Here is a 14,763-nt window from a genome sequence, read left to right on the forward strand (position 1 = left end):
GCCAGTAGGATGAAATTAAGAGAACGAGAATAACTAATGGGGTGTGATGGGGCTAAGATGATGATAACAGGGTGGGAAATCATTGAAGAGGCAATGAGAGGGGGGTGGATGAGATGTTTAACAATATAAATGGTCTTGTCGAAATGAGGGCAGAGTGCATTTACCCAGCTGTGAACAGTGTGATGAGAAAATATTAAGCTGAGTCATTTAAACAGTCTGCATAATAATTGTAATAAGAATAAAATAAGATAGATACAGTATAATATGGGACAGTGGTCTCCAACTGCTCTATAAATGCTGAAAGCAGTTTAGCTATTTATTTTCAAAGCTGGAAACTTAATACCAAATAACCAGTTGGAGGTTTAAAGCATTTTTCTCCTTGACACTTGTGTAACTAAGACACAGTTTTTCACTGTGCTGTTATTGACTTGTCCCATCTTAACGCACTTAGAAAACTTTGGCATTTAAGCCACACCTTTCATCCAAGAAAGGAAAGCTCACTCTTCAAGGAGACTGGGTTTTCTTAGTGTCCAGATGTATTGAGTGCCCAAATTCCAGGCAAAATCTACTCTTCTAAGCTTATGACACAAGATGGCAGGCGCATCAGATTTGAATGTGCACATATGCTTTTCTTTTTATGGTTTTGATTTTTGTTGATTTTCATTTATCGCTGGTCTTTATCTAACCAAGCTGCTAGGAGGAATGTAGAAAAAGTATTATGATTACATTACATTATAGCGTTTGGGGGTAGCAAGTAATGCATCCTATCCCTAATGCAACATTCTATCTTTCTGAAAGAGCCCCGGAAGAGGATTTAGAGTTAAACCTGGGTTTTGATGAGACAAGTAGAGGATACCTTAAAGCCTGAACTCTTTCAGCACGTTCAATTTATGGTCAGTAGCTTGGGGATGGGACTGCGAGCGACTCATAAGCTGAGACTCTAGAGTTTAAAAGAAAAGCACGTCTTACTGCTGAACAGGATGTGTCATCAAGCAAATCTGACTGGTGATCAAATTTAAGATGAGATTGTATTATCACAGGGGGGTGGGATGAAGGAAAAGACTAAAAATCAGATTTTATCATGCCAAGAAGCTTAGTGTCTTTGCATTACTCTTGCACTGATATCAGTAATGTGGAAGGAAAAATCTGAGGGAAAAATTGAATTAGTATTTACCAAAATAAATTTTCTAGATGCTTGGCTAAAGCTGATATGAGCTGTAGGGCTTAAAGGGAGGAAAGGAGTCTTTAGTTACCACAGGGTCATCTGTCAAAAGTTAAAGAGCCCAGAACCAGGGCCAAGATGCATGACCTGAATTTGATCACTACTCATTTAAATACCCTCAATACCAACACCCCCCAAAATCTGTAATCTTGGTGGATTTTCCAGAGGAGGGCAGGATCCTGTTTGCAGGGTTACCACAATAAGGTGTTATCCCCTATTCTAGCTAATTTTTTTAAAGACTTTGGATGTTAAAGTTTACTAATAGCTCTCTGATAATTTAGTGTTGGCAGGAAGGACAGACAAATGCTTTACAGGAGATATGATCCCGTAGGCATGAAAATTCATCTGTTTTATAATTGTGAAGCTAAACATGAGTAAGATATATCTATATCTATCTATATCAATTCTCCATGATGCTTACTATTTTTTCCCCTTTAGAGCGTGTTTTACCCACAATCCCCCACCCCATTCAAGGTCAGTATGATTTTTATCGTTGTAGTTCTGTTGCTGGGTCATTCTCCATCACCTATAATGTGCAAAACACAAAAAGGGGGAAGCACCTTGACAAAATTCGCATACAAAAGGAATCATTTTTTTCTTTAAACCTTCAAAAAAAGGTCAATCGATTGCCCTCACACTAGTTGAAAGGCAGGTAACTGGTCTGTCTGTACCCGACCTAACTTCAAGTTGGTCGCTAACTGAGGAGACAGTGCTAAACTCAGACAGCAATTTTTTGTTCTATTAACACATATTACAGGTAACTATGAACTCACATATTTGGAACACAGCCGGTTAAATTCTGTAGCTCACAAAAATATGAATCCTGTAACTGACCACCTTATACAATCCAAATCTGAAGTCATTTGTATTACTTGTAAAAATGAATTTATCTATTACCAAAGGTTGAACTCAGCCAGATTACAAGGACATTACCTTTTCTTAAAATCTTGGCCAATTTGGAGGCGTTTCCTTTTAAACATAACTATTTCAGAAAACACAAATAAGAAAACAAGGTAATCATTCCATATTCCTTCTCACAGAAATTTCTACACACTCAAATTAAATTTTGCCTTCTACATCACGTTTAGCTGCAAGTGCAGTGCAGCCCCGACCTTCTAGCTTAAGGGCATTTAAAGGCAAATTGGCAAATAAAATTAAAACAATAAAAAAACCTGAAATGAAACCAACCTACCATTGAAATTAAATTCCAGAAAAAGTGATTTGCAAGTAACACTCAAAGACTTGAGAAAAAATGGAAAGTAGGCCATGTGGAGCCTAGTGTGGAAAAAATAAATCCAATTAAACAAGATTGTCGTATACACTCTAAAGGAAATGTGCTCAGAATTAAAGGTAGGAAGCTGCTGTTTTATAAGTTTGAAGACGGATCATGTTTCATTAACACTTGTCCAAACTAAAAATTAGGCCAGAATTGGGTGTAGATATGGAGAGTGTCAATAATGTGATGTTTTGCATATGTATGTATTCACATATATGCAAACTTCCTTTAATTACATTAGAAATGAGAATTGCACGGTTTCAAGGATCAACTAGACAGATTAATAAAAGAATTATTCTTAAATTTGAAGTAGGGGCCAGACTATTTTTAGAAGAACTCTGTTGAATAAAATTCTTCCCTAAAACATTGATGAAACCTGTTTCTTATCCCAGTCACTAAAAATAAGACTGTTAAAATGTGCCTGTTTTTTAGACTTGACAAGAAACTCAGTGTTCATGGAAAGCATCCCATTTTGAATTCCTGACATGCCACAGTCATTTTAAAACATTTATCTTCTACTGTTGCTGCAGAGATTGACACCATTTTATCATGTTGCCATCTTGCAAATATCTTGATGTGACAAACATGCACATATGCGTTTGTCCCAGTGGGTAACATTTTCAAAGAGGTCATGCTCCATCCAAGATGGGCTTTGTACAGTGTCACTATTACTCAAGGTATCCTTTGTGAGAGCAGTTCTACAGCCACAAAGTCAAATATTTTATCTGATCACTCTTTATGATATATATAACATTGAACAAAATGAAGCCAGACACTTCACAAAGGACAGCTGTTTGATATTGAAAAACAATTTGGACCAGGATGGAGCATGTGGGATTTTGTTGAACTTGTTATTTTCCCACAAACGGAACTGTTGATTGGAGAATGACCCTAGTTTGATTTTACATTGTAGATGGACTGTTGTAGATAGCTTCCATAGATCCAGTAGTTTTAGAGAATATAGTTTATCTTACTACTAATACTTAGGGCTTCTGCTCGTAGAAATTGAAAAGCTGTTCATGGAGACTTGGGGTAGCTGGTGAGAGAGGTCGTTAAGTTTCCTGTTCCTTACAAGGACTTTTACTTTCTAGAATCAAATCTGTTTTCTTCTCTTCTTTCCAATCAAGATGGCAGCCCATGGAAAAAAATACTAACATATGGGATCCTTAACCCTTTTTATAGTACCGAAATATCTAAGAAAAGCTGACTGCCTCACTGTGGTCATAACTATAACATGAGACACCTTCATTTAATTATTATATATTGTCATCATCTATGTGCAATCCTACCTTTCCCTCCTAAAGTGTGAAGATGTCTATAAGCAGATGGTTGATGCAAATGGCTTGAAGGATTTTGAGCCAAGTAATTTTCATAAGGTGTTTTGAAAGTAGGAGAAAGTCCCCAAGCTCCTTTTCTCTCCTCCCATCATAAAAAAAGAGAACTTTCCCTCCTACTTTCCAATAACAGGAACACATGTTTAATTTCAGCTACTTCATTGTTAATATCTCTCTTTGGAGGGTCTCCCCTCCTACCCCCTCTCTACATGGCCCATCAAGGTGATTGGGGATAAACAGCAGAGTTGCAGCAGGAATGTAGTCCTAAACCTCTTCAAGCTGTGATTAAAAAAACACAAGGCTCAGTAAATCAAATGTGTTTCCCTTGGGTTTCCTTCATCACGTTGCTTGATTTTCTGCAGTGATAATAATAATACTGGAATTACACCAAAGGACAATTTATATTGTCTGCGGCCAATCAGAAATTTTCAAACTTCCTTTCCTCTTATGCCAAAAACAAAACAAAACAAAAAAATCAGGGTGCTTCCCTGCTCCTTAATTTAAAAGATAAATAAATAAATAATAAAATAGTGTGCCATTTTTTATCTGTTTCTGATAGGTGTTTTTTTCCATTAATTTTAATTTAGGTTTATTTATTCTGAAATGAGTCCTGAATTGCATATATTTTGCATAACTACCCCTGACTACATCGCTGCAGAAAATCCACTGAATTGTAAAATGAGGAAAGAGCCAGCTCTAAATGTTTGAGGGAACTTTTCTCACTTTGTTAGTCTCAAATCATTTCCTGAGGGCTCTGAATACTGAGAATCAGGTAACATTGCTCCAGTCTCCTCCCTACGCACAGCCCCTCATGACGGACGTGCACCAGAGATGCTCTCACATTTAGAAGGACCGCAGGTGCAGAATGAGGTGATGAAACCAGCCTCCCGAAGTAAAAATAAAGGGAAAGAAGAGAAAAGGACAAGAACAAACCACCGTTGTGTGTTTATCACCCTCAAGTGAAGAATTCCCTCGAGCTCAAGGCTCTCTGGCCACAATTGCTGCCACTTAAAAAAAAAAAAATTAATAACCCTGGAATCTGTCTACCCTGTTTGCCTCCTATCTGATTATTTATTCCAAGTGAACAGCCTTTCCATTCACTAACCCCGTGTGGCTAGTAGGTTTGGGAAATGTTTGAGATTATCTTCCAGGTTCAGGCACTGCACTGGGTTTGTTCACAGCTGCTTGCCATTCCGTTCCTGTTTTTCCATTGATAAAACACATTGTGCATGGCTGGGTTTGCATGATTAATACAGCTGTCTAAAGCTCACTCTGAAAACAAAACACGCCCCACAATTAAAGTAAAAAAAAAAAAAATTAATGTCCACAAACAAACCAGGCTTGCAGAAATCTGCACTCCTCCTGGCCTGCTTCCTCCCACAGGGAGACTGGTGTTGCTGTGAGTGTGCCTGACATCTGAACAGCCAGATTTCTATCTCTAGAAAGAGGAGGAGATGTACCTGTCCTCAACTGGCACTCCCAGGAATGGGTTCTCACATCAGACTCCACTGGCAAGGAAGGAAAACAGGGAGGAAAATCCTACAAAGATCCCATGCTGTGAAGGTGGCTGGACTATATCCCTACAGCTTCATTTATTTTCTGTAGGATATAATCCCAGGGATCAATGAGAGAATACTTCTTTTCAGCTCCTTATTATAACGGCAGTTTTACCTTGTCTAATAAAAAATGGTAATATTAATAATAATAATAATAATAGCCAATATAGATAGTGGGCTTCTCATGTAATAGAGTTCTAAGGGCTTTTGCATGTATTAATCCAATTAGTCCCTCCACTCCTAGGAAACTAACATGCACCTTCTCCTACACTTTTAATCATGAGAGTACACCCAAATTCCAATCTACTCCTTGCTGCACCCAGGCACATATATAAATCTATAGTACATTATAAATAACCATTATGTATGCATTCATGGTCATTAGATATGTATTAGATATACCCGTCTAATGAACTTTAAACACTCATCTAATTTATTTTATGTATTATAATTCTTATAATGTATAATACAGTTGCCTTACAATCCATACACTTTTACAAAGTCCATTTCCAGACCCATTCAACACACAGAGTTGTATGCCCAACTCACGCAGAGATTTGAAAGCTTCCGTCTTTAAAAAACATGAGCGGAGCTGTCTGGCATCGGCACATCTAATTTCACACACTTATTCAGGCTGATTTACATACACACCTCTATTAATCATGGATAATTACTAGCATTGTTCTCTTTAATTCAGTTTTTCCAACTGTGAAATGGGAAAGAAATTATATTTTTCATGCCTACAAGCTCAAATGGTGTTTTAAATAATATATAAAATAGAACTTCAATTTCCTAGAAAGAAAGCATATTGAATGCAAAATGATCATATTCAGATACACATATGTCTTATAATTTTTAAAGATGTACTTATAGTTAAAGATGTACTTGTATCATGTGTCACGTTGCCTGGATATTAGTTAGATAAAAGTTCGGTTTGGCTTCATTATAGTTTGACGTATTTCGGATTCTAGGGATGTCTGAGATGCCCACACTGCTAACAAGTTTAAATAGAGAAGTATCCCAAGGTCAGAGAAAGAAGACTTTTCATTATTTTTTCACCACCATGATAATACTACACTTAAGAGGAGCTGCCAGGTACACAGTTCCCTACTGTGTGACACACACTCGTACACTCATGCACTTGCTGTCGATGCCCGTATGCACATTGCCACCTGTCAGACTAATCCATAATGATCGATCTAAAGAACCTGCCCTTTATTTCTGCTCAAAGGTGTAAAGCATGTCCTAGGAAAGCCTTCAGTGTTTAAGTACATTTCTCCTTTCCCACTAGGTGATGGAAACAAGGGTCTTGTTTTTTTTAATAGAACTTAGGTAGCCACGTCAACACAAATTTACAGCAGAATCATGGGCCCTGATTAACACAATGAAGATGATTAAGAGTTGACATGAATACCTGACAACCACCCTCTGACTCCTTTAACGGGAACAGGAGTCTGACTTCCTCCCGGTCTATCCCAAGTGGAATATAGTTGTGCCAGTACTTCACCTAGAATCAATACTGCACCAGCCAATTCAACGATTTAGACCCAACTGTAATAGGTAGCCCAAACCACTGATTTAGACCCAGTTGTAACAAGCACTTTCTCTGTTGAATCCACTTCTGTGTTTTGCTCTTTCACCTTTTCATTCTTCCTTCTGCCCTGTTTCCTAAATGGTTCTTGTTCTCTCCCTGTTAAAATTTTCTAGCAAGAATAATCCTGAAATTTATTCACGCTCTTATTTAAATGTCCAACAGAAGCTTGGAAGTGTTACCTCTCTCAGAATTTACATTTAGCTTCAAGCTAAATGGCTAAAAATCCTACAGCATCAATTTAAAGGAAGGAGAATTTTTAGCCCTGGGACTCTTTTCTGATGCCTTTTCCTATTTTCCTAGTCTGGATCTGCCTACATCAGTCAGCCTTTCCTGGTGATCTCCCTGTATTTATGCCTTGCTGTGCTATTTAGATTTCTAGAGCCAGCAGGGACTTGAAGATGAATGTTTTTTTTTTTATATCCAAGCTCCCACTAAATTTTAATTTGATGGAAATATTTCTCTTCTATGAGCTATATGAGAAAAAAAAATATCTTTCAAAGTAACAATTACATTTTGGGATTAAGTTGGAGTAATTGACAGTCTTGTCTTTTTAATTAAAAGAAAGAAAGCCGCCTAAGAAGAGCTCAGTGAGATTTGCAGCAGAAAATGTTAGCATGCTGCCCCAAAGGGGGAGAAGACCAGGATCCTGAATGGACAGAAAGTGCTGGTGCAGGTCCCTCTGGTCTTTAGAGAGCTCGCCTCGGTGTTTGCCAGAGTGTGACATTTAGCAGGAGGTAGCAGTGTGCTGTGAGGAGCGTTGCTGGGTGTAGCCAGGAAGGAGGTCCTTTCACTGGAAGCTTCGCTCTAGGTTCAGAGACATGATACGGATCAAGAGTCCTTAAAGGAAGTGGCACTACTTAAGAGTTAAAAAAGAAAGAATACATATTCTTCCAAGAATTCAATCATCAATGCAGTCTCAGCCCCTGACAAATTTCATAGTATAGCCCTGCAAACGTATAATCTTTAATTTTCGTCTGCCCCGTGGCTCCCTCTTTCCTTTTCACCTGAATTTCTTATTCCTGTTATCTGTATTACTTGATCTTCTTTTTCTCTACATTTTCCACCATATTCACCTTGCATTATGCATACACTCTCTCTCTGACATCCTTCAAATAAAACCATAGAAAAAGTTTTGATGTTGTTAACATTCACTTCTAAACACTGGTTACCAGCCATGCAAGCACCACAAAGCCATTATCCCATCTATCTGGAGGAAACATCTACTTCTGAAGAGGCAAGATACAAATTAACCTTAGTAACAACTTCTCTTACACAGTCACTCCGTCCCCACAATGTTCTTTCATCAGCACAAGTCATTTGTAGGTATTAAACAAGCACTTCCATAAGGGAAAAAAATCAGCTTAAGGGGTCCCACCTTACATCTCCCCTTGTATACTGTGGTGAAGAAACACACCTGCCAAGTCAGAACACAGCATAACATAATGAGTTTGGAATTCCAACTTAAGGTGTTCATTTGTACACAGATATATGATGGGAGTAGGCAGACCCCTCACTAGGACTCCACTGTGAAGTGTCAGCTATAGCCACCGCAAATCAGTAGGGGGGAGAGACCTTACAAGTCATTTATCACGCTTCCTAATTGGACCCTGGGGAGTCGAGCACTGCCGTAGTTGACTGCACTATTTTACTCATCACAATGCTGATTGTAAAAGAAAACACTTCCGACATCTCTGTAACACATGTGTACGTTTCAATACCTAGACATTACCATTAACAGAGTGTCTTTGCTATAAATCACAGCTATCAGTCCATTCTACTTTATCTGCCCCATCCTCACAAGGGAGATTCTGCCTCAACCACTCACGTTCCAAACCTTGCAGTTCCGGTAGGACTTTTAACTGCCTAAGAGGATATTGTTTGGGGCAACAGTAGCGTCCTGTGCTTTCACAAGATTAAAAAAAAGCAGTAAGAGATACCTGGGCCTTGAGATAACTGAGCACCCATTCTGTGCATCATCCCATCCCCTGTAGCCCGCACGGCACCAGCATCCCCAGCCATGTTCTATGTTGGAAAGTCTCTTGGCCATTCTAAAGCGCTTTCTCAATTGTCCATGTGAATGTTTGGAGGGCAGAAGCGACTAAGAAAAAAAGGAAAAGCAGTAGCTTGCACTTCTCTTTGTTGAATCGCAAGTTAGAGAGTAACTTGGGAGATTTGTTCTCTTTTCTTCCCTGGAGTTCCTGAATACAGGTAAGTTCATTGTTGAAAGCTGCTTACTTCGCGTGGCAGTGCTGTAAAAGATGGCATGCGCTCATGCATTGGAGGTTGGTCTTCCTTAAGGACCAGCCCTCCCATTCTGTCATTAAATGAATAGTGTCGCTTGTTCTGCATTTAGATGTACTCTCCACTTGCTTTTGCTTTGTAAAGTTCCTTTTAGAGTCCATGTTTTCTTTTCCTCTGATTTCTAACCATGAGGAACACAAGAAATAAACTTCATTCTCAATGGGCAGTGCACACTAGTTTCTGGCCCAGATGAAGTTCATTTAACAATACACGGTATTTTGATTACACTGTTCATTCCCTCAAAAAAAAAAAAAAAAAGTACTATCCTAGTACTTTTTATGTGCCAAGCTCTCAGCTGGATCTTGGGAAACACTGTGGAGAGCAAACCAGACACGGCCTCAGCACTAATAGAGCTTACAGACCAGACGGGGCAGTAGATCAGATGAATTAAGCAACTTTGCTATGTTGAGGAAACCTGTGTGGTATATGGGGAGCACAGAACAGGGGCACCTTAGCTAACCTGGACTGGTCAGAGAGGCTTCCAGGTGAAAGTGAAGTTCAAAATTAAGGTAGAAAGGAGAGAAGGGAGAGAGGAGCAGAACATCCCAGGAATGCAGAGATCTAGAATCCAGAGAGAGCTGAACAGTATGGTCTAATGAATTTTTAAAATCCGAAAAAAAAATACATTTTTCCCTAATAGTGTCTTACTTTTCCTTGTTTGTGTCTGGCCTGTTTAAAAGAAAAGTGATAAACCAGTGGAGTTAAAAGAGAGGAGATGGGCATTTCTGCCCCTGTTACACATTTAAGACAAGAAACAGCACCTGTCCGCCTGATTGTACAGATATGTACGGATAGCGTATACTGTATGGTAGGTGGTGTTATAGAGGTGAGTTTCCTGGAGGACGCTGAGAGCCTATTATCTAGCAGAACATCTAGAGAAAACTTTCAGCCTCTCAACAAGGAGGTTTGATAGTAGGTTTTTATTTTAGTTGTAGGAACGGTCAGGTCGTATGGCGCCATTTGCGTTTTCCAGCAGCTGCTCTAGAACCTGGCGATGATGCTATGTTTGGAGTCGGTGACGCAGCAGGAATGACAGATAAATCACTGAGGCATCCTGGCGCTCCAAGTAGTACAGTCACTGCGAAGGGCCCAGAGCAGAACCACCGCCTTCACCAAGTTCTGCCCTGCGGCGGTCAGTGCCGCAGATGCAGGCCCTAGGGTAACTCTGAGCACACCACCTTTTTTTAATCCCTTATCTTCCCTTATTTCCAATAAATAATCCCTTATTTCCAAGAGCCTTAACATCCCAGGAAATCTCACAAATTCACTTGTTATCTCTGCATTCAAATGCCATAGGCTAGTTACCTTGTTTCATGGTATTTGAATGTTTTTGATTTTGAAACTTGCAAAATGAAAACACATCTTACATGGATTAAAGGCCATCTTGAATCCCTTAGAATTTAAATCTAAAATGTATTCTAAAACGGATCTGCAATTCACAATTTAGAGCATAGAAGTAGAGAGAAAGAAAACCAGACAGGAGGAAAATCTCTAGAGACCGACCCAAACCTGTACTTTTTAAATCCTTTTTTAGCAAGTTAAATACATGAAGGCACAAAAGGCTTCAAATATACATAAAATGTATATTTTTAAACACGGAAAATATAATCTACTTTGCCCCAACAATAAGTAGATTCAGGGCTGGGAGATAGCCCTTTATGAAATGTGATGATTGTTCTTTAATTCCATCGAGGGGCAAAGGCCAAGATTTTACCCACAGGTGCAATGGGCGTGTTCCAGGCACAACGGCAGAAGTACGTGTTTCTTCTTTAAGACGGAAGGTTCATGTCTGGCCCTAATACCTTACTGATAGCTGACTGAAACAAATTTGCTTCTGGAGTTTTTCTATCTTATGCATATTTTCAGGTGGAGTGGCCCAGGGAAACTCCTTTATTAAACTTAGCCCATTGGGCATTCTCTAACATTTTAATTCACTGATTATTAAAAATTAAACCTCTCAGGCTAAATAAGAAATCTGCAGGATTTGCGAAGGCTGACTTTGCTGTAAGAGACTTAATGAAACCCTCTCTTTATGTCAGGAGTGCTTAGTGAGTCTGTACTCTCTGGAACCATCCATATCACAACTGAGCAGAGCCCGTAGCAGTTAAAGTTAATTCGTGCATCTCTACTCACTCTACAGGGCAATTACTTCAAGCGTGCAGTCAGAAGGACCTCATAGACCCATATATTACATTTCTCATTGCATTGTCACTTCATGCTGTAAAGACGATGTTCCTTATAGAAGTCAGACCTCACCTATCTTAGCTTCTCTTTAGTTTTACTGTATGATACCAGCCAACTAAAAAGTGGAGGAAAACATTCATTCTCTTTGTAACGATGTCAACCCAAAGCTAAAGAATCAGAAATTGATTATTTTCTTTTCCCCAGATTTAGAGGTTTTTTAAAAAAATACATTGATTTGTTTTTATAAATAGTTTTCCATTCTGATAATAAATGTTATGTATTCTCATTATGGAAGAATATGAAAATATATGAAACTATAAAGAAGAAAATAAAGATTATATATAATCTCTCTCCCCAGAGATAGCACCATTAATAATGATATAAACAAGTGTTTCATCTGAATGTTGGAGCTGTCAGTGTACTGTGAAATATTCAGGTTAAAACACCTAACCTGTTCTCCTTTTTCTGCCCTCTCTGAGGCTGGGCCTGTTCCTGTGGCTTGCTCAAGGTCACAGAAGAGGCAGGTCCAGGAGCAGTGTTCCTGCCCCCAAGCCAGTGCTCTCTCCACAGGCACAAGCGCTCTCTCAACTCTTCCAGGTCCTAAGTCAAACCTGACTCGTTTTACAAGCGATTTCCCTTGTGGATTTCCTGGAGCAAATTCCCTCCAGGATTTCCAGTAAAAGTCCTCCTTTCAGATGTGGGTCCTCCTACGCTCTCTCTCTAAATTGGGGTATTAATACAAATTTGTCTTTTTTGAATGAAATGACCTTTTATTGTAAAAATATTTTCTCCAATTCTCTTTAGTATCGAATGTTTAGTTAGTAGAGGGTTGGTTCACTAATTGATGAGAATAAGGAATGAGTCTCAATTATTTTACCATATAATGAGAAATTATGTCAGCATTAGTTCTGATTTGGCTTTACTCATTCATTCACCACGGAGCTCTCACCATATGTCTAAGGTGGCAAAAAACTTGGTAAATCATTCATATCTCTGACTCACTCCAAAACAGCATCAGACATCTGAAGTTCATTCCTGGTCGCAGTCAACTCTAAGAGGAAAAGCCCCTAGGAGCATTTGAAAGTCAAGTGTCAGATTCCTTTCTGACCCAAATCTAGCTAAGGGGGACGCCAACTTCCTTTCTCAAATATTGAGGACATGTTAAGACTTTTTAGTTTTCCCAGCCAGTTTGATGTATTTCCCTAGTAGTCAGGATAATGATCAACCTATGATATAACTAAGAAAACAGGAATAATCTTAAATGTTGACTCTTAGAACCATTTCTGTATGTTGGCTTTTCCCCTGAACTAGACGCAGAATGATTACTGTGATTCTCAGAGAACATTACTCTAGAAATACTAGGCATTAGGGTTTACAAAAAGTGAATATAGTAAAAGAGAAAATTTAAAACTCTAACAATCCAAATAGAAATCATAGGCATATCATTTTCCTATGTAAAAAGGAAAATAATAATAATATGTAAGTAGAAGTGCTAACCCCTAAAGCCTCCAGGTAGAGCAGAGAAACCATTGAGAAAGAAATTAACGACTTTCAGAGTGTGGCTTTGAAAATTGAATTAATAAAAATGTCCCCCTTTTAAGCTACTATAATAAAAGATTTTATTTTTCAAAACCTTGACCAAAAAAAAAAAAAGAGCACAAAAAATCATAAATTCCCACGGAGGACACTTCACAAATGTCATGCTTCAGGTCCTCAGCATCAGTGAGGGAAGAAGACGCATCACGTCGAATATTCTTATACATTAATTTCATTAAATTTCTTAATGGTTTTAACTCTGTCCCTCGCTTACTTTTCCCAGGCAACTGGAGGATTAAATCTGTTGAATTTGGACCCTCTGTCTCCGCTGAACATACACTCTTATTCATTCTGGCCCAGAAAAAAAGTGCGATTAGTATTTTAAGTCCTCTAACATGTCATTTTCAAAACTGGGACATATCAGAAGATTGGCCTCATAGAAAGAGTCGTGCCATATGCAACAGAGAATGTCTCCTTGCTCAAATGGCTGTGGTGTATTGAAAAGTGAGCCGTTTACTTTCAAGTAAATACCCTGGAATTAGAACAATTGCACGAACAGTATAAACCGCTAAACTCTACATATCCTACCTGTGAATTAGAATGAATGCTTATAAGCATAGGATTAGAGATAAGTTGTTAAGAGTCAAAGTACTGAAAATCAATTCTTCTCCTCATGGATTCGTTGTACCCTCACCTCCTCTCCCACATAAAATTCAAAGAAGGCAAAATGCCAAAACAGCTCATAAATATAGATACGGAAATTTCCTCAGGTACTAAGGGAGTTACCAAACTGTAAACTCTAGAGCTTACAGTGAAGCATCCCTCACCTTCACAACACTCATACTAATTACAGAGAGAGAGAGAGAGAGAGAGACCTAATTATACCACATAATGGCAGATGAGAGGAAAGACTAAATCTTCTGGCCTTTGAACAAAAGAACATCTTGGGTCTTTATTTTCTAAGGTTTAAATTTCATGAGTTCTTAAATAAAGCTTAGCCCTCCAGAAAATTTTCTACCTGCCAGGGATTTGGGGACTAATGAAAGGACCTCCCAGCCCCATATGGTTCTTTAAATGACTGTGAATTCCCAACAATAATTTTGCCTTCGTGTTAAGGCATAGTGGTTTCAGAGAATAAAATTTCCCCCTACCTAGAATCTTAGGGAGGGCAGCTCTTAAGGTATTGATTGATAAATTCATTCACTCAGTCACTCATTCATTTATTCATTTATGTACTCAGACACTTATTCAGCAAATCTATTGAACACATACTCTGTGCTAGAGAAATAGTGAGCTGAGGCTACAGTAGTGAACAAGGAAGACATTGTCTATGCCAATGAGAAAAGCCCAGTCAGCTCTTTCTGATGATGCACGTTTGTATAACACGGCTGGTTGTAAAGAATCTGGAAGTTAAAAGTCAAAGACAGATTAGCATAAATAAATTTGTCAAGGCACTTGCTTTTTCTGGTATTAAATTATTTTTCCCATTGCCTCCTTGTACGCCTTCATCAGGAGCTGAGATCTAAGCATATGACAATAATGCTTCCGCAGAAGTCTAGAACTGCCTCTATACTAGAACCCCCCAAAATTTTGTCCATTGTATTGCTGCAGTAGATTTATCTTTTTATTTTACTATTTAGACTGGCACTGCCATGCTTACTTTTTAAGTGTGTTTGCTAAAGCAAGATCGACGTGTGTTGAGAAGTCTTCGAGAGGCATAAAAATGATAGGTTTCAGGTATATTCTAATGGGTATGTCCA

The 14,763-nt window shown here is 38.6% G+C and overlaps 1 protein-coding gene across 2 annotated transcripts in view; it reads left to right on the plus strand.

The window, feature by feature from the left end:
- The window catches only part of LSAMP (limbic system associated membrane protein), a gene marked incomplete at its 3' end in the record, with an annotated part of 648,619 nt that overhangs the window by 622,448 nt on the left and 11,408 nt on the right, over positions 1 to 14,763 (plus strand). The window contains exon 7 of one of the 2 annotated variants that reach the window (XM_082655043.1): positions 1,661 to 1,696. The exons of the other annotated variant lie outside the window; for it this stretch is intronic. Coding sequence (XP_082511169.1) covers positions 1,661 to 1,696 — 36 coding nt within the window. The remainder of the gene's footprint in view (positions 1 to 1,660; positions 1,697 to 14,763) is intronic. 2 annotated transcript variants of the gene reach the window in all.

The sequence above is a fragment of the Grampus griseus genome (genome assembly GCF_964374135.1).
Source record: "Grampus griseus genome assembly, chromosome: 5".
Lineage (NCBI taxonomy): Eukaryota > Metazoa > Chordata > Mammalia > Artiodactyla > Delphinidae > Grampus > Grampus griseus.